This window comes from Microcaecilia unicolor, chromosome 12 (genome assembly GCF_901765095.1).
Source record: "Microcaecilia unicolor chromosome 12, aMicUni1.1, whole genome shotgun sequence".
NCBI classification, from domain to species: Eukaryota; Metazoa; Chordata; class Amphibia; order Gymnophiona; family Siphonopidae; genus Microcaecilia; species Microcaecilia unicolor.
This window is the reverse complement of record NC_044042.1, coordinates 24,940,150-24,960,983: the sequence shown is the minus strand read 5'-3', so window position 1 is coordinate 24,960,983 and position 20,834 is coordinate 24,940,150. Positions and strand designations below refer to the sequence as shown.

The window sequence follows — 20,834 nt, the reverse complement described above, 5'->3', positions numbered from 1 at the left end:
CAGATAGGGAGGAAAAGGGGGAGGGAGGTACTGGGGTCACTGCAGAGAACATGGCTTCATACATAAAACAGCCCTAGCCAGGTACTAAAACGAGTCTAAATCTGACCTCTGCCACGTTCCTTTATGCACTTGCTCCTCTAGCCGACATTGCTGTAGTCAGACCCACACACAAAAAAATCCTTCCTTGTCTATGATGGAAACAGTTGCATACTCTAATGAGGGTGCAGAACACAAAAGACAGATTTTTCTTTTCAACACCAGATCCATATACAATGTATACCAGGCTTTATTTTACAGAGGACATCTTTTATTCAGTGATAACCATTCCTCAGCTTTCTAGAAGCATCCCTAAATTCACCTTCTCCAAGGTGACCATGTTACTTTTCCAATCTGCCCCTGAAAGGAATCCAGTCCCCAGGGAGCTTTCCAACATCATTCATTATTAATGCTGCATTCATCGACACTCAACAGTTTATTCTCCAATGAAGCATCTCGTTTCATTTTAAATTTCTCTGTTTAAGTAGATTCAGAGGGAGCAGAGGAGTCAATCACCACAGGGAAAAACATGACAGAGGGAAGGGAAGGGAGCAGAGTGAACAGTCACAGTCACTGGGGTATACGCCTGCAAATTCAGCAAGATCCCATTCACGCGTGAGGATACAGAGACAGGAGAAGGGAAAGAGGGAAAAGGATAGAAGTGCCGGGGGAACGGAAAGGAAAAGCTGGAGGATGGGAGAGAGGAGGAAACGATGAGAGACGATGGATAGCTTGGAAGGGGTAAACTAACCTTCTTCAAACAAAGATAACCTCTAGTTCTTAATCTAGGTATTTATTTATTTATTTATTTATTTTTATTTTTAGCATTTGTATCCCACATTTTCCCACCATTTTGCAGGTTCAATGTGGCTTATATTTGCCGTAATGGCGGATGCCATTTCCGGGTAATAGAATTACAGATGGTATTGCATTAATGTGCGGACATACATGTTAAGAAATATACAATGGAACGTACATGGAACATAACATAAATGGAGTAGATCATGGTAGAGAGGAATACAATAAGGTATTACATGAAGGTTTCTGAGTTATGAATTGGATTGTAACATACATTAGGTCATCTACTATAGAAAGAGCCTAGTCGACATGAGGTAGTGCTTGATCATCTTTGGTTATGTGAAAAAGGTTTCGGTTTTATGTAGAACGTGTATACTGTTATTATTTAGTATTTAAGATGGATGTTTATTGTATGCCTTCTTTAAAAGATCTGGTAGAGGCAATAGCAGCAGAAACATAAGAAAACAAATATCTTGTATTCCTCTACCCCAAAAAGGTGAAAATAAGGAAGTATATCAATGCATAAAAGAGAGAAGACCTAGAAAAAGACTGAAATAAGGAACCATTAGCGCATAGAAAACGATGGGTGGGGGAAGGGGGAGGCAATCTGTCAGAATATAAAGGACTAAAATGTTCATTCAAGGTAAAAACTCCTCCACATCTAGGAATTTACAGAAAATGATTGGGGGGGGGGGGGGGTAAAGACAGGAACAGAACTGTCAGAGGAAGGAACACCTCTACCCCCACAGGCTCTAACTAGCTATGTTTAGCCAGTGTGGTCGTAGAGAGTGCAAGAAAGGCAGGGATGTGTCAACTCTGTGCTCTGTCCATTGGGTTCCCTTGCTGGTGGGTGATGCAATAAGTGGGGCAGGAGCACTTGGGAGTGTGCCAGACAGTGTACATTCCTGGCTCAGGACGCTTCTGGAACTCACCCCCCCCCCCCCCAGAGAAGACAGTCAGGCAGAACTCCCACAGGGTAATGCTGCACAGGTCAGTCTAAGCAGGTTAGATTTGTACATCTCATGATAGGACTGAAGCTTACTCTTAAGCCAGGGTACGATCTCAATTTCTCTGATTCCTCAGGGCGTAGCTATGGGTGGGCCTGGATGGGCACAGGTCCACCCATTCTTGGCTCAGACCCCACTCAGTGGTGGCACCCCACATCAACATTTCTCCTCCTCCACGGCATCCCAGCATCTGCCCATCCATTGCTGAACCCCGTCCCTCCCCAGTGCACCTTACAGGCATCTCTGGTGCCTGCAGTGATTCATTATTGCTGCCTGCGCTGGCCCCGAAAGGCTTCCATCGGCCGGGTCCCGCCAGACAGGCAACAGGAAATGACATCAGTGACGGTGCGACCTGGCCGATGGAAGCCAGCACAGGCAGCAATAATGAATCACTAAGGTGAATCGGGGAGGGATGGGGTTCAACGATGGGCGGGAAGATGCCGGAACACCGCAGAGGAGGAGAGAGGTTTATGTGGAGTAGGTGAAAAATACATATAATTTTTTTTACATCTCCGGGGGTGGGGGGGGGGGGGGGTGATGTTGGGTGGCGTGGTGTGGAAGGGCCCATCTAAGTTAACTCTGGGCCCATCCAAAATAGGGTATGGCTACGCCACTGTTCATCACATGTATTTTCCTTATTACTGAAGTCATGCACATGGATGAATTCGTAACTGAAAACTGACTTTTTTTGCACTGGTTTCTGGATAAATTGGCTGGTTAACAGCATTTTGTGCTATACCAAGAATGTGTGGAATAAATAAAATGTTTCTAAGTTGGTCCTCAGATCTATGGCTGATGTCACTGTAGGCATGTAAAGCTTGGAAGTGTTGATGTTGGATTACATTAGTGTTCTGTAACGGAAATGAGCCCTTTAAAAAAAAAAAATCAAGCTGTTTGCCTTGTCTGGTCTTTTTTTCACTGTGTTGCTGTGGGAATAGCCTATACATAGAAGCAGCTCTCTGCTCTCTGTTTTTACAGGCTCCCGGTGCAGTTTTCATCTGTCACAATTCCTGCTGGTTACTGTTTCCTGGTCTGTGGAACACAGGTCACATGACCTGAAAGTAAGGTTACACTCTTGTAAGCTGAGCCCTTTAAAGAGTCATAGTTTTCATTAAAATCAGGACTTTTTCATCTCAGGTTGTTCTGTTTTTCTTTTATTACCTATAGTAGGTCTTGCACTATAAGCGTAAGACTCGTTTCAACTGTCAATCGTTTTCACTGCCATACGGAAATCATACTCCGTTGTTCATCTATATCTGTTCTTTTAAATCATCGTCCCCCATATTGCTCTAGCCAGTGTACATTAGATAGAGAACGTTGCTTGACACACTGTCTCCCTCCGACACCTACTGGTCACCAGCAGTTAAAATTAGGTCTTAATTGTACAGCTGTTCGATCGAAAACCCCAGTAATTGATGAGCTTATCGGTGATTCACATTATGACTTTGTCTTACGGAAACCTAGCTTGCATGTCAGCGAGGAGTCCTATCTTTTTCAGTGTCTTCCACAGGGTTATGAGAAATTTTATTCGTCTCGAGCTTCTAAAAAAGGGGGGACGGTTAGCGGCTATTTTTAGGTCCACTTTATCAGTAATTGAAATTTTATCCAATAGGTATTCTTATCATGCAATATTAAGTCTTAAAACTCATTTGCTTTATCCATCACATCAGGTGAAATTTGTTAAGAAAATGACCACCTCTTCTGCAAATTCTGCAAAAACTATTTGAAATTGACACCCAACTTACTACTCCTAAATCAACCAATGAGACCCACTACATCATTTTTAGATGCTATTCCGTCTACATGGTTAAAAATATCTAAACATGGGTTACTGCCTCTAGTTTTACATATGGTTGCACAAAGTTTAACTATCTGCATTGTTCCTTCCTCATGGAAAAGGGTGGCAATTTGTCCAATACTAAAGAATAGTTCATTAGACCCTTCCATTCCTGCACACTATCACCTGGTTTCTAATCTTGGGTTCCGTTCGTATCATAGTACAGAGACTGTCATTACTGCATTCCTAAGTGAATCATTCTGTTCATGAGTCAGGTAATTTAGCACTGGTGGTGTCACTGGACCTATCAGCAGCTTTTGACCATGTCAATCATTCTTTACTTCTTTCTAGACTCTCAGATATTGTATTAGAGGGTACAGTACTAAATCAGTTTGCTTCCTATTTGACCGAGCATTCCTTTTCAGTTCTATACATTCAATTTCTAATCGATTCACTTGCGGTGTTCCACAAGGTTCAGTGATATCGCCTTTAATCTTTAATATTTTCATCAGTCCACTTGGCACATTAGTTCAAGACCACAATATAAAGGCTTTCTATTACACAGATAACCGGGTCTTTACCCAGTTTCACCTCTTACATTGGATATTACACTCTTACAAAAGTGTTTATTAGCATTGACTCAGTGCTTATAGGCCTGTAAGTTAGTAGTCAATCCAGAAAAAAAACACTACTTATTGGGTTATAGCTTCATTCTCTTCCAACTTTGGTTTCTCATTGGTTCGCCATGGATCTGAAGCCTGTCCAATCTTTTAGATATTTGGGGATTATATTTGATTAATTTCTCATGTTACAGCTGGGTTTTATGACACTACATCGTCTTCGTTCTCTTTGAGCCTTCTTAAGCTTTTCTGCTATGCATACTCTTGTCCAAGCATTTATAATCTCACGTTTAGATTACTGTAATTACTAGTCTTCAGTTACGTTGCTTACAGACCTTGCAAAAAATACAGCTGTCTGGTTTTTGTATCATGCGAAACAAAATGATTGTATTACTCTATTACTCCACTCATTGCATTGGTTGTCTATCAAATTTCATGTTCAACTAAAAATATTATGTTTAGCTTTTAAAGTCGATCATATTGGCGTTTCCTCTTATCTGTTTAACATGATTATTCCCTATACTCCATCCCAAGCAAACCGCTCACTGGATGGACATCATTTTGTTCTTCCATCCCCCATTTTGGCATGTTATGAGAGTACTAGATCTTCAGCTTTTCTATTCTTACCACCTAAATGCAGGAATGATTTGCCAAATGATATCAGAGTTGAACTTTCTTTTCCAAAATGTCTCATCTTAAAACATTTTTTTAAATTAGCTTATAGTCTCCATAAATCATGATTTTTTTTATTTTTGTTACTTCCTAGTGAACTTGCAGTGATGGGCTTGTGAGATAGGGAATAGCCTACTTTAGTTATGCTTTTTCTTGACTTGCCTGAGCTTCCCTCTTTTACTCCCCCTTTAGGGTGTGCGTGAGAACTCTTTTTTGTTATGAAATGGCGTTCCTTTCCTTTTAACAAACTGTTTTTAATAATCTAAACCGCTTTGATCAGGTTCTGCATAGTGGTATATCAAGTCAATGAATAAACAAACGTAAATCTGGGCACCTAAGTACTGTTTTAGGAAATAGGCTCTCGCCCACGTACAGAATTGCCCCCAGACTGGTTTGGATAGGCTCAGGAACTAAAGCAGCATCAGTAAGACAGTCTGCAGGAAGCTTTCTACTGTTCTTGTAAGGCCAGCGCTAGAACTCTTCAAAATTAGGAGATGCTTGGAAAGTAAAAACGTGTACAAATAAAAGGCAAAAACCTGAATTTAAAGTCGGTGGCAGCTCCTTGTTGTAAACCTCAGATCACTCATCCTTTCCCTCTTTATCTCCCATCCCACCTTGTTCCACAATGGAGCACCTGCATCTGTCTGTTTTTTGGTAGTGCGACGTGACATACCTCCAGGAACTGTGCGCTGACCTTGAACTCTGGCACAGCCACACCCTGCTCCTGCGCCCTCCGTTTGCGCTCCTCTATGCCGCTGAAGAGGTGAGCAATGGCCCGCGGGATGATCCCCTGCTCCTGCGCCAACATGTTCACATCAAAGCCGGTACCCATGGTGTAGGTCTTCCCAGCCCCCGTCTGAAAGAGCAGAGAGGGACCCATCAGGCTGTGTACATACCTTTAAGTGTGGCCTTAACACCATTCTTAAATGAATTCTGGCAGCAGTAAGCAGGCATCAGAGCTACACTTGCTCTGAAATGTTTGATCAAACAAAACACACATCTTCTAGGTCGTCAAGTCTGTATATTATTTTTCTTCATCATTATAAATGTTTAATTTTTATTCAGCACTGCTCATAATGAATGCTGGGGTAAAAAGGGTGGGAGCTGGACCCACATCAGTCACCTCTTAACAGGTAAGAGGACCGACTTCACTTGTACAGGCAAAAAACTCGAGTGTGAGTAATACAACTCAATATTCAAAGCAAAAGCTGGGCGTTGCCTAAACTGCAACACAGGAGTCTGAAACTTTCCTGTATCATAATTAAATCAAGTCATACAGGGACAACAGATACAACAGCTCCCTGCCCCAGAGACCTTACAGTTTTAAGAGGTAAAGAGGAGGAGGAGAAGGAGAAATAGATGTTAGATATAAGCATGGTTGCACCAAAGTTAGGGTTACCATATGTCCGGATTTACCCGGACATGTCCGGGAACCGGGTGGATTTTGCCAATCTGCCCGATTGTCCGGATTACTGGACAAACGGGCAGGCTGGCGGGCGGGCCGTCCTATGCTAGCCTCCCGGCCCTCCCCTCCCCTTACTTACTACTCTATTGCCCTGGTGGTCTAGTGACCTCTTTGGGCAGGAAAGAGCCCCCTCTCTGCTGCCCGGAGCGCTGCTCTGCATTCTGTTGCTAATCTCGGTGCTGATTCAAAATGGCCACCGAGAGTTGAAGCAACCTCACGAGACTTCAACTCTCGGTGGCCATTTTGAATCAGCGCCGAGATCAGCAACAGGATGCAAGGCAGCACTCCGGGCAGCAAAGAGGGGGCTCTTTCCTGCCCCGAAGAGGTCACTAGACCACCAGGGCAGTACAGTAAGGTAAGGGAAGGGGGGTGACGGGGAGTGTGACAGGGGGCGGTGCAGGGTGTGAAAGGGGGCGGGGCATGTGCCCTCTTTTTTGGGGGACCAAATATGGTAACCATAACCAATGGTGCAGTGGAAAATAGTGAGGTGAGAACTGAGGAAAGAGAGGGACTGACGCTCCCATTTGTGTCAAATGACTGGTGCAATGCCTCTCCGAGTTTGTGCCTCTTCAGGCAGGACTTCCAGGTAGAAAGAAAGAAAGACAGGATCTGGTTATACCAGCCGTTAAAAGGAAATTCTGACTCAGAAAATTAAGCAGATGTCTTCTACAGTTTAGTGATGTAGAAGATGCTGAGTACCACCAACTTTGGGCTCAGGTCCCCTCCAAAACTGCAGCACAGGATAAATAACTGGTGGGAATGCCCAAGCCCACCAGCCAAAGCGATTCGCTGGCCGAGTCCCTGCCCGTGCTGCCTCAACTACAAGAAAGCCAGCAGGGTGCTTCAGTCCTGAATGCCGGCAATTCCGCGCATGCCGAGCTCCGAGTTCAGTTCTGAGCATGTGCGGAAGAGCCAGCGGAGTGGAGGAGTAGCCTAATGGTTAGTGAAGTGAGCTTTGAGCCTGGCGACTTGGGTTTGATTCCCACTGCAACTCCTTGTGACCCTTAGAAATGATTATTATTACTACAGTACTTCATTCTCACTATGAGGTAACATGGGCAGGGACTCAGCCAGCGAATCTCTTCGGCTAGTGGGCTTGGGCATTCCCCCCAGCGAAAGTATAGAAGGGTCTGGGGGGGATATGCTTGGTCCCCCCCAGACTTCTGGCTATGCCCCTGATACCGTTTACGCTGAAGGAAGTCCACAGAGTTAGCAAAATGTTTGAAAGTAGAAAAATGGAAACAGTTTAACGTTGGGAAAATATGGAAGGATACAAGTATCGCGGCCTCTGTAGTGCAGATTATTGGGTGAAAAGGGGGAAAGGAGTCCATAAGCACATCCATGGCATTGGGTGACGTCACTGGAATCTTTCTCTCTCACACTGCCCTTACCTGGCCGTATGCCAGCACTGTGGCATTGTAACCCTCGAAGCAGCCCTCTATAAGCTTCAGGACACAGGTGGTGTAGATTTGTTCCTGCCTACTGTCCAGATCAAAGACAAAGTCATAGGTGAAGGCTTTGTCCTTTCCCAGTAGCACCTGAGGCTCCCCGGGCGTTACAGAGGTACAGATGTGGCATCCTTCAATCTTCTCCTTTGACAGCTGGGGGCGGATCCTGTAAAAAGAGTTAAAGAAATGCTACCAAAAGGGACTAGCTGAGCCTTTAACTGCTAGGACTGGATCTGATAGATCAGGAGGTAGGTGCAGGCATTTGTCTGTCACCCTTAGAACTGAAGGGGTCAGAAGAAGGGCACAGTGATACAGAGTACAACATTTCATGATTCTGAATTCATAAGTTTGTTTCCTGTGTAAAATCATTACATCACATTTCCTGGAAGGAGCAGAAAGTCACCCACCCTTGGGCTTCATCAGAACTCAGTCAAAGAAACCCAAGTGAATTACTTGAATACTGGAGCAGGGCAATTCACAAAAACTATTTGAACTGGCACCAAAAGTATGGTTGACCCTTCACGATGGTGACAGCATGTTCCTTTGTTCTTGCAAAAAAGCTGACTCAGGGTGCCACAACCCCTTGAACCAGCCCTGGGCAAATGCCTGTTTACCCAGATAAATTGGCTACTTGATAACTGGCTGCCCCTTAGGCAGGTGATTTTTTTCTCATGAAGGGAGAGGGAGGGAAAGGGAAAGAAGGGGATTATACCACGGTTGTGTGACGGGGTAGGGAAGGTTACGATATATGGTGATAAAGTGATCCCATCCATTCCAGCTCCAGTATTCCAGGGACCATATAGTAATATATAGAGGGGCGCCCATGTTTTCCTGAGGATGACCTCGCAGGACGTCCCGGCAAAGAGGCGGGGAAATCCGTATTATTGAAACAAGATGGCCATCCATCTTTTGTTTCGATAATACAGTTGGGGTCGCCCAAATCTTAACATTTAGGTTGACCTTAGAGATGGTCGTCCCTGATTTTCGGCGACAATGGAAACCGAGGACGACCATCTCAGAAACGACCAAATCCAAGCCATTTGGTCATGGGAGGAGCCAGCATTCGTAGTGCACTGGTCCCCCTGACACACCAGGACACCAACCGGGCATCCAAGGGGGCACTGCAGTGGACTTCAGAAATTACTCCCAGGTGCATAGCTCCCTTACCTTGTGTGCTGAGCCCCCCAACCCCCCTCAAAACCCACTCCCCACAACTGTACACCACTACCATAGCCCTTAGGGATGAAAGGGGGCACTTACATGTGGGTACAGTGGGTATGTGGTGGGTTTTGGAGGGCTCACATTTACCACCACAAGTGTAACAGGTAGGGGGGGTGGGCCTGGGTCCGCCTGCCTGAAGTGCACTGCAATACCCACTAAAACTGCTCCAGGGACCTGCATACTGCTGTCATGGAGCTGGGTATGATATTTGAGGCTGGCATAGAGGCTGGAAAAATATTTTTAAATTTTTGTTGAGGGTGGGAGGGGGTTAATGACCACTGGGGGAGTAAGGGGAGGTCATCTCTGATTTTCTCCGGTGGTCATCTGGTCATTTAGGGCATATTTTTGTGGCTTGGTCGTAAAAAAAAAAAAAAAAAAAAGGACCAAGTAAAGTTGTCCAAGTGTTTGTCAGGGACGCCCTTCTTTTTTACATTATCGGTCGAGGACGCCCATGTGTTAAGCACGCCCCAGTCCTGCCTTCACTATGCCTCCGACACGCCCCTGTGAACTTTGGTAATCCCCGTGACAGAAAGCAGTTGAGGACACCCAAAATCGCCTTTCGATTATGCCGATTTGGGCGCCCCTTTGAGAAGAACGTCCATCTTGTGATGTGTGTCAAAAGATGGGCGTCCTTCTCTTTTGAAAATAAGCCTGATAGTAACATAGTATATGGACAGGAGATAAAGCCCCTCATGGTCCATCTAGTTAGCCAAAAAAGTTAGCCAGATCCTACCACTCTGTCATGATCAAACACTGGCACCACAAATAGGGCAGTCACACAATCAAGGAAGACTGGTTTTACAAATTTGGATGCAGCATAGTCAAATTCATTGTCAATTCTTGATTAAAAAAAAGAGGTCCTACAATGTTATAGACTGACAACATTTTACTCACTAATCAACCTTAAGGTGTCTCCCCTCCCCCTCTGAGATACACTCATAGCATATGAATGTAACATAAAACATACACATTTGTTCTTGATCTGTCTTTGCTATTCTCGGGTCACAGACCACAGAAATCTGCCCGTCACTGGTCTTACTCCCCATTGGCTCGAGTTGCCATCAAAGCCCACTCCAGCCCATCCAAATCTGGTTCCATAATTTGGACACAGACAGTAAAACTCTGCCCCATCCTGACATATTTGGGACACGTAGAAGTCCACTCAGTACTGGCCTTACTTCCCTACTACTGCACCGACAAGCTTTGTTTTCCTTCAATCCTTTTACAATTTAAGGATATTCTGCTTTACCACATGCATTTTTGAATTACATCACCGTTTTCATCCCCATCACCTTCCCCTGGAAAGCATTCCAGGCATTCACTACACTCTCCATGAAAAGGTACTTCCTGACATTCATTCACCCCTTCACAAGTAACCACCCAGTGCCCAAAAACTAACTCAAGGTGGTACTAACAAGTGAAAAATATATGTAGATAGGAAGATTAAAATGAATGTTGAACTGTCCTGTAGCCAGCCAGGTGCTCTCAGACCCTATTCTAATAGTCATTGACCACCATCCAAGCAATGATTCTCAACTTTGATCCACTGGGTCAGCAACCTAGTCTGAGTAGGCAAAGAGCAGAATTAAAAAGTAATCAATAACTTTACAGAATTCATATCCTTAATCTTGGCTATTAAAGAGTAAAGCCTGCCACAGATAATGGGAAAGGCCCGAGCCTCACCAGAGCTGAAGATGGCCAAGGTGGTCTTTGAGCTTCAATTTCTCTGGTAGGATGTGAAAGCAACGAGCTTCACCATAGTAACCGAGTGTTCTCAGAGGAGAACACAAAACCCAATACACTGCTCCTCTCCCCTCAAAACCCCCTCAGAAAAGGGGAGGGAAGTGTGGGCTAAGTTGCTTAATAATCTAGCCACAGTTCCCAGTAGCTGTGGGCCACACAAAGGCCTGGTTGTTCCCCACTCTATAAGCCAACATTTACAAAACGAACCCTGAGGGTAACACTGAAACAGGAACGATGTCCACAGTAATAGCAGTGTCAATCAATCAACAGGGCAATGCTTTGTCCTGGGTGGGACCAAAGAGGAGGATCTGTTTTCTCTATTGCCCAGGGAAAGTTAACCACTGAACTATCTAATATATTATAAAGCATTAAAACACTCGTGTAAACATTCGATTGCCACCTTACCCAGATCAGCTCAAACAGGCTAATCTAACCCTGATTTTAGGGCATGCAGGTATCTTTGATTTCTCTAGGAAAAGCAGTATTACATCTGTAGACATGCACTGTGGCAAAACCAAGAGCAAATTAAGGTTGATCCAGTCCAGGTTTTAAACAATTGCATGCAGGGACTTGTAGTTCTGATTTCCAAATTGGATTCCCTAAGAAAAGCAAGACTAAAAATCCCTGCATATAATGCGGTAAACCTAGGGTTGCATCAACCTTGTCATGCAAATTAGGAGCCAGGTGGCAACCCTAGATCAACCCATTTAGACTGATCCTTGTGATGTGGCAAACTTGAAAGCACACTGTTGTAACATCAGGTCATATTGCAATCACCATTTACAACAGAGAATTGCATCTGAGCTAAGACTGGCTAGAGTAGGGTGGAGCTGATACTGTTCAACATAGGAGCCAACCTTTCAAAATTATTGGGGGTGCTAAGCCCAGTGGAAATAACCCCTCCCTGGACACGTACAAGGAATTTTCTCAATATTGGGGGTGCTCAAGCACCCGCAGAGCTGGCTCCTATGCTAAGCCCAGTGGAAATAACCCCTCCCTGGACACATACAAGGAATTTTCTCAATATTGGGGGTGCTCAAGCACCCACAGAGTTGGCTCCTATGCTGTTCAAGGCTATCAAACTCACTGCCATTTCAGGCAGAACTCCTGATGCATTATGGGTAACTGGCTGCCTCTGATGATATCACTGAGTACAGAGACTATTCCACTACTACTAATCATTTCTATAGTGCTACTAGACGTACGCAGCACTGTACACTTGAACATGAAGAGACAGTCTCTGCTCCCCCCCCCCCCCCCATTTACTAAGCCATGCCAAAGTGAATGGGCTCTGTCGGCATTAGTGCACTGCCAGTCCTAATGTGGCTTAGTAAACGGGGGGGGGGGGGGGGTGTCTGTGTGCAATATTTAAAAATTCTGCATTATTTGAAATTTTTTTTTGCGCAGAATTTCCCGTCATAAGGCCTGGCCACTCCCCCAGTTTCTTCCGTCCCCAGTAATAATCATGCTCCAGGCTTTACCCTCTCCATTCTTGCTTACCCCAACTTAGTTTGAACCCCTTCCCCTTCCCCCAGCTTCCTAGTTCCTTCTCTCCTCTTAGCCACCAAGCCTAACTTTCTCTATTTCTTCTCTCTTTCACAGAAAGGGTGGTGGATGCGTGGAATGGCCTCCCGGTGGAGGTAGTGGAGACGAAGACTGTCAGAATTTATAGAAGCGTGGGACAGACAAGTGGGATCCCTTAGGAAAAGGAGGAGTTAGTGGTTTCTGAGGAAGGGCAGACTGGATGGGCCATTTGGCTCTTATTTGCCATCATGTTTCTCCTTGCTCCCCATCTTGCTATGTCTTTCTCCCAGATCATGTGGCATAAGAAGCAAGCAGCTGCACATCAGACCATTTTCTCTTCCTCTACCAGCCTAGGCCCACTGCTTACTTGAACAACGCAGACTCCATACAGCCACACATTTCAAATAAGAAGTTGAGCTCAGGCCAGCAAAGGAGGAGGAACTGGTCTGATGCACCTGCTTGTTTCTTCCTTTATGCCAGAAAATCCGGGAGGGCAGCACTACAAATATTACACTGGACCATAAAACACCAAAACATCTACTGAAGTAAAACAGAACAACACTGAAGAAACAAATACATTTCCTTTTGTACTGGGCACAATACATAAACATCTGTGATGCACATTTCCCAAAGCTAACATATTCCAGTTAATAAAACATTTTTCTACCTTTGTGCATCTGGGCCTTATTTTTCCATCACATTGGTCCCAGTTTCCTTTTTCTGCTTTCCTGTCTTTTGCTAAATCTGTTTCCAGCAGCTTCTGTCCATTTGTTATTGCCTCCTCTTTCCTCCTTCCCTCACTACACCTGTCTCTGACATCAATCTTTCTCCTCTGCCCACTCAAATTTCACCCTCTTGCTCTATTCCTTTTCATCTACTTATCAACTTTCTATCTCATTCTCTCTTCCCCTAGCTCTCACACTTCCCATCCTCCTATTCCCTTTTATCTTTCATCTGCTCTCCATTACCACATTTTACACTCTGTACTCACTATCCTCTTCTCACTCATCTCCTTGACATCCCTCCCATGGCCTCTTCCACGTGGATCCACCATTCCTAATATCCCCCCTCCTTATCCCTCAGCCCACCCTTGTAACCATTCCACACCCTGACATCTTTCCTTCTTTCCCTTGTACCCCATCTGACATCTCTCTCTCTCTCTCCCCTTCTTCCCCCCATCTCCCCTCTGTCTTCCTCGGCCACCCCCCCCCCATTCTTTCCAAGTCCATCTCCCCCTCCTCCAAGTCCATCTCCACCTCCACACTCCCCTGTCCATCTACTCTTCTACCTTGTACCAAGTCCATTTCTCCCTTCCCCATCCTCCCTTTCCGCCTTCCACCCCCCTCTGCTCTCCCCCAAGCCAATCTCTCCCCATCCATCTCTCCCTCTCATGAATAACATCTCTCTCCCTCCCATTACCCTATCCTCAAGTCTTTAATCTTCTCTCCCCTCCCCCAATTCCTCCCTGTCCAACATCTCTTCCTCTCTCCCTTCCACCTCTCCCCCAAGTCTGACATTTCTCCCTCCCTTCTTTCTTATACTGAGCCCAAAATCTCTCTCTCTTCTCCTTCCTCCCCCTCTTTCCCCCCCAGCAGGCCAGCAATTCACAGGTGCTGACCTGCTGCCAGTCCAACGTTTTCTCTCTGTACTGCGACCTGCCTCAGCAGAAACAGGAAGTAGGGCGGGTCACCGCAGAAGAGAGAGAATGTCAGGCCGGCGGCAGGGCAGCGCATGTGAATCATTGCATCCACCCGACAGCTTTTGACACAAATAAAAGGTAGACTTGGGGGAAGAGGATTGCGGGAGGAAGGAAGGCAGGAAGGAAGGAAGGAAAGAAGGAAGGAAAAGGGGAGATGCCGGTTTGGAGGGGGGGGGGGGGAGAGGCACACGTGTGGCATAACGGTAGCAAATAGAAGGGAAAGAAAGGAACGATGTCGGACGAGGAGTGTGGCAGAGTGCTGGGTAGCGGCAATATGCTGCTCCCTTGTAATGCCACCTCGGCATCATTATAGAGCTGCCCCTCATATTTTTATACAGAGTACACAGATGCCATGCCAGAAGAACCGAGAATCAGCATTTTCAGAGGTCAGCATGTGTGCAGGGGTGGCCTAAGCAGCCGCCTGAGAACCAGGGCAGCCAGGGTCAAAATGGCACTTCTCTTGCTGACACTCCTCGTAACACTGACCAAGTCACTTCTCCGTCGGGAGAGGAAACTAATGTATGTTCCTGAATGCACTTTTTGAGCTCAGCCCTGGAAAAAAGTGAAAAACTAAATCTAAAAAAGTCAAATTCTCTCAAAAGAGCATTTAAGCTCTTCTCCTTAAACAGGATGACCATAGTTATATAGTGACTAACTGACTTGCAGCTGTGATGGAGGCCCTGCAAGACCAACCCACAGAGTCAGCAGGAGGGCTCCAGACAGTAAGCGCATTAAAGATTCACATGAAGGATCGTGTATTACTAGCCACCTAACAGATGTGGCTCTTCCTTCCCCAATTCCCCTCTCTCAGAAAATAAATGGCAGCACACTTTGAAGCCTCAACAGGTGCAAGGCAGCGGGGATAGAGATGAGACAGCAGATCACGGAGATAAGTAATTCAGGATGAGGAAGCCAAGCTGGAGACAAACATATATCAGCACAGAGACTGGCATTCGTGAAGGGCAACGCCAATCCCAGCTACTGTCAATTCATGCATCTATCCTAAGCATCCAACGCTCAAATCCCCTGAAAATCCAAACGCAAAAAGCTAAACCTTTCATCATACAGCGTTTTCCACTGCCTGACACACATGACCCAACTATACATGCTAACGAAACTGAACATATTTTTACATGACAGGAGCAAGGGTATTCCCAGTGAATAGTTTGGGCACAGATATGATATATTTGCTTCTTTTATAAGAACACTAGTAAAAAAAAAAAAAAGCCCCGTTTCTGATGCAAATGAAACGGGGGCTAGCAAGGTTTTCTTCTGTGTGCATGTGGGAGTGTGTGTGTCCCTGCCCTCTCTCCCTTCCCCTGTGTTGTCTGTCCTCTCTGTACCCTCCCCCCTCGGAGTCGAGTCCTTCAGTGTTAAGTTTCCTGCTGTGTTTGTGTTACAGAGAAAGTGAGGGCTTCTGCCCTCTCTCCCCTCCCCCCTCTGAGTCCTTCACTGTTACAGAGAGAGCGATTTGATTTCCTGCTTTGCTGTGTTTTCCTTCACTGTTTGTGTTACAGAGAGAGCAAGGGTGGGGCAGACACTTGTGGGGAAACCAGATATCTCTCCCCCTTCACACTTCCGGCTGGAGGCTTCATTTAGAACGTTGGTGGTGCCTTTTACATATAGAGATAATAACCACCTTATGGAATCATACCAAAGGTCCATCAGGACCAATCTCCTGTTTCCAACACTGGTCAATCTCAAAAAGGAGATAGATTCCTTTGATTGTTATCCCCAGAATTAGAGGGGGGGGGATTCCTTTGATTGTTATCCCCAGAATTAGAGGGGGGGGGGATTCTTTAATCGCCTTTGGGGCTTCTGGGCAAACATTTCTGGATGAGCCTACCAATACCCTTCCCTCTTCCTACCACCCCCACCCCCCAGTCCCGCAGCACTGCCCTTTTACCTCTCTGCCAGCCAAGCTACTTCCTGATGAAAAAGGCACAGAGCTACTGTCTAAGCTGTACCACGGATGTCTCTGCCAGTTCCACCCTTACAAAAGGAGCAGAAAAGGAACAGACATCAAGCAGTGCAGCCTAGACAACTCAGCAGCTCTAAACCTTTATGCTGCCTTTTTTGTCAGGACGCAGCAAGGCTGAGGTTGGGGAGAGGAAGATGCTGGACAAGGGGAGGGAAAGAAGATGCTGGACCAGACTGGGCCCTGTGCTCTGGGTCACTTTATCTTGGGCCCCCTGGTAACCTGGGCCCCAAAACATGCAATTTCCCCCCAAGTTGGTGCAGTTAATCAGTTTTATGGACTTTTCTCCTTCAGGAACTTCTCCAGATCTTTTCTAAACCCATCTACAAACCAATTGCTTTTAATATCCTCCAGACAAATCGTATGACAATTCTGATTTATTATAAATATACTACTTATTAATAAATTCATTGTGTGTTCCCCAGTCTTTGTACTTTTTGAAAACATAAACAACCGATTCACAATAACCCAGTCCACTTCATTCATGATTTTATAACCCTTTAACATAAGTCCTCTCAGCCGTCTTTTCTCCAAACTGAAGAGCCCTATTCTCTTTAGCCGTTCCCAGAACTATCCAATAAGTCCAAGTCCACGCTACCACATGGCATTTAACATTTTTATTATGATTGTTCTAGTGATATGTAATTGTGTATTATTTCTGATACTATATCCTGTTACTCCTATTTCTAGAATACAATTTGCCATCTTCATGTTTACCTCAGTGATAGTAAAATGGTCAAAGAAGGATAAATACAATTTTTAAGCTGTTCACAAAATTGTAGGTTTTATGCCAAGCTGTACATCACTTTAGGTGAATCTATTCATAAAGGCAGTAAATAAATCCTAAACAGTTGATTTGTTGACATTTGATGTTAATGATCAGTTTTAAATCTAAATCTATAATCTAGTCTTATATCCCCACTGGAGTGGAGGAGTGGCCTAGTGGTTAGGGTGGTGGACTTTGGTCCTGGGAAACTGAGCAACTGTGTTCGATTCCCACTTCAGGCACAGGTAGCTCCTTGTGACTCTGGGAAGTCACTTAACCCTCCATTGCCCCATGTAAGCCGCATTGAGCCTGCCATGAGTGGGAAAGTGTGGGGTACAAATGTAACAACAAAAAAATAGATACTATTTGAGATTCTACATGGAATGTTGCTACTATTGGAGATTCTACATGGAATGTTGTATTCCACTAGCAACATTCCATGTAGAAGGCTGCGCAGGCTTCTGTTTCTGTGAGTCTGACGTCCTGCACATACGTGCAGGACGTCAGACTCACAGAAGCAGAAGCCTGCGCGGCCACATTGGTGATCTGCAAGGGCCGATTTCTACATGGAATGTTGCTAGTGGAACAGCAACATTCCATGTAGAATCTCAAATAGTAGCAACAGTGGAGGAGTGGCCTAGTGGTTAGGGTGGTGGACTTTGGTCCTGAGGAACTGAGTTCGATTCCCACTTCAGGCACAGGCAGCTCCTTGTGACTCTGGGCAAGTCACTTAACCCTCCATTGCCCCAGGTACAAATAAGTACCTATGCCGCATTCAGCCTGCCATGAGTGGGAAAGCGCGGGGTACAAATGTAACCAAAAAAAAAAAAAACGTACACCTCGTACTTCAAAGCAGGTAACAGAGACCAGAACAATCCTCTGGGAGTGTAAAGAAAAATCATAAAAAATTAAGAGCTACTCTGGAAAACAAAAACGTTTTAACCTCTCTCCAAAAGATCAGGTAGGACAGAGATGATGAAAACATACCAGCAAAAGCCGAAGAGGAGCATTTTTGATGTGACATCCAAGTCTGACTTTGGACATTTTGCTGAAAAAGTCCAGAATCCAAATAGCAAATATAGCTATTTTCAAAACAGAAAAACGTCTTCTTTTTTTTTCAAAATGGCCGCTTGCTAGATGTTTTTGTGCTCTGTGCGTCTACATTTTTGGTCCATTTTCGAAAAAAGAAAAAAAAGTCCAAGTGAATAGCACACAAAAATCAAGTCATTGGGATGTAGAAGGAGCCAGCATTCTTAGTAGACTGGCCACACAGACACCCCAGCAGAGCAGTGGGGCACCCTTGCAGTGGACGTCGCCTAAAAGCTCCCAGATACACATCTCAACGTTGCTACCTTATATTGTATAGTGAGCCCTCCAAGACTCACCAAAAACCTACTGTACCCCTACAATAACCCTTATGGCTGCAGGCGTCACCTATATGTGGGTACAGTAGGTTTCTGGTGGATTTTGGAGAGCTCATGCTTTCCACCACAAGTATAACAGAGTGGATTAAAGGCCCGGGTCTCCTTTTCCAGTGTTCAGGTCTTAGGAACGTCCAGATCCCACCCTTAACACGCCCCCTTGAGATCTGGATTCACTGCAAACTGCATATAAAAACATCTGGAAAACGGGTTTTGAAAATATCGATTTGGGCATTTTGGTGAGAAAAACGCTTTATGCCACTTTCCAGACATTTTCCTCTTCCAAAAATGAGCCCTAAAGTAATTTCAAATAACGTTAATATTTTCTTCCCCCGTATTTTACAAGTACGTTCTGGGTAGGATGCTGTTGGGGTGATCATGACTGTTCAGTTTAATGATTATATTGGGTGGGGAGGCTGCTAGGGGCCTAAAAGTTATTGAAAGGCACTGTGTAAAGCTGGATGGGTCAATTAGGACACTCAAAACCTTTGCAGCAGCTCTAAATTTATTTATAGCTTCGTAAACTGCTTTGAACGGTTGAACGGTATTGTCGCGTCCGCCGGCGGTTCTTCTGTTGGGCACGGGAGCCGGGGTCCTTCGCCGCGGGAGCTAGTCCTCAGGGGGTGGCGGCGGCATGGAGCTGGGGCTTACCGCAGCGGGGCCCGCCCGGCCCGGGTTCGGGGTCTCGGGCCGGCAATCACAACCGCCGGACTCGCGGTCGCCAGCGGTGAGGGCAGTGCGCGTGTCAGTGGGAAGTTTAACGCCAAGACGCGATGGCCGGCGTCTTGTTTTCTTACAGGGGCCAGTACCCATAGCGCCGCCTCTGGAGAGTTGGATTGGGGGGCTGGTGCCGTGTTCCCGCCTGGAGGATCTGGAGGAGCCAATCAGGGGAGTTCTGCTAGTGGTCAGATGCTGATTGGTCGACTATGTCGGCGGGGGCTGGGTGGCTGAGGCTAACGGTATTTAAGGAGTAGATCTGGGATAAGACTTTGCTTCAGGTTCTGTTACCCGAGGCCAGTCTCCGTTGTTCCTGTGCTCTGTTGGTTCCTGGTGTTGCTGGTTTTGGACTTTTGGACTGTTCCTGGTTTTCTCTGCTAGCCGCCAGCCTTGACCTCTTGCCTGACTCTGACTACGCTGTTAGCTGCCTGCCTTGATCTGTTGCCTGTTGTGGACGTCTTTATTCCACCCGCCCGCTTCTCTCCTGGTTCCAGTCCAGGTCAGTCCGTCAACCCCGCGGTTCCTGAAGTCCCGTTGACCGCCTGCAGCTGGGGGCTCAACCCTTGGTGAACGGCGGTCGCCGCGGGTGAAGACTTGGGGTTGCTCGGCTGTCCTCTGAGGTCCCTCGGGGCCTTGCGGGACCTAAGGGCTCACCTTCCTTGCGGACAAGACAGGTATTTAAGGATGTATACAAGTGACAGATTCAGTAAATGTCACTCAAATTTAGGCGCCAGGGGAAAAAAACCGAAGTAAAAGGTATTCTTTAAAGGGCGCTTAGGGGGTCTTTTTACTAATACACAGTTATTTACAATAACGCCCACTACTATGAAGAAGGAAACAGCACAACCAAATTCCTATGACCATAGGAACCACTCCAGTAGCACTAAAAGGCACCTGTCTTCCTATGTGGACCCTGACGCACCTTTAACTGAGTAGTTTACATAGCGAAACGCTGGCCAACATCAGCCAAGGAAGAGGAGGGTGAGGCAACCGATCACAAGGCGGACCAGGAAGTTAAGGTTTTTTGAACTTTTCTTGTTGTCTTGATTTATTCAGTGGCAGGGATGAAGTCATGAAGCCATTACCTGCATTTATGTAAATAAGATATGTGCTCCAACGTGTTTATAGAGAATTTTGGGGTGGTTTTTTTTTTGCCCGTGATGAGTGATTGATCCCTTGAAGACCGGCGACTGGTCACCAGGATCACCTGTTGCCGAGCAAGGCTCTCTCTAAGAACCTTTGCGGCACCTTGAGGCTTCCCCCCCCCCACCCCCCCCCCCCCCATAGCTCCACACCAAATTTCTATATCAAAACTTTTAGTGCTACTGGAGTGGTTCCTATAGTAGATAATCATAGGAATTTGGTTGTGCTGTTTCCTTCTGCATAGTAGTGGGCGTTATTGTAAATAACTGTATATTAGTTACTCCTACCACCCCCATGTGTTACGTATATAGAGGTCTTTTTACTAAGCCATGGTAGCGCTGTTAGCTCATGGTTGAAATGAGCTAATGGTAAACGCAGTTTACCACCAGCCGATTTCTACCACAAGCTAACAATGCTACCACGGCTTAGCAAAAGACCCCCTTAGAGCACATTCCCATGCCCAACTCTGGGCACAAGGATTTATGCCAGCTGAAACGTGATGCAAATCCAGGGTGAATAACCCTGGTATTCTATAACACTGCACCTAAATATTTGGAATGCCCCTGACCCTCCCATGGCTGTGCCCTCTTTTGGGTTGTGGATGAGACACTTCGGGGCACACAGCATTATAGTATAGCACGTAAATCAAAATGAGTGCCAATTAACTACCAACTGCATTTAACACCAAACTTAGGCACCCAGCTAACCTATATAGAATCCAGGAGAATTCATGTCTTCAACTCCTACTTGGGCTGATAAACCTCTGGCTCAGATAGGCTCGTCTAGGTAAGAGGAAACA

The 20,834-nt window shown here is 45.8% G+C and overlaps 1 protein-coding gene across 1 annotated transcript in view; it reads right to left on the bottom strand.

Annotated features, from left to right (window-relative positions):
* KIF21B (kinesin family member 21B) overlaps positions 1-20,834 on the bottom strand; it is a 117,044-nt gene that overhangs the window by 78,091 nt on the left and 18,119 nt on the right. The window contains exons 2-3 of the mRNA XM_030221415.1: positions 7,767-7,989; positions 5,584-5,766 (exon numbers count right to left, since the gene is read on the bottom strand). Of these exons, the coding sequence (XP_030077275.1) occupies positions 5,584-5,766; positions 7,767-7,989 (406 nt within the window). The remainder of the gene's footprint in view (positions 1-5,583; positions 5,767-7,766; positions 7,990-20,834) is intronic.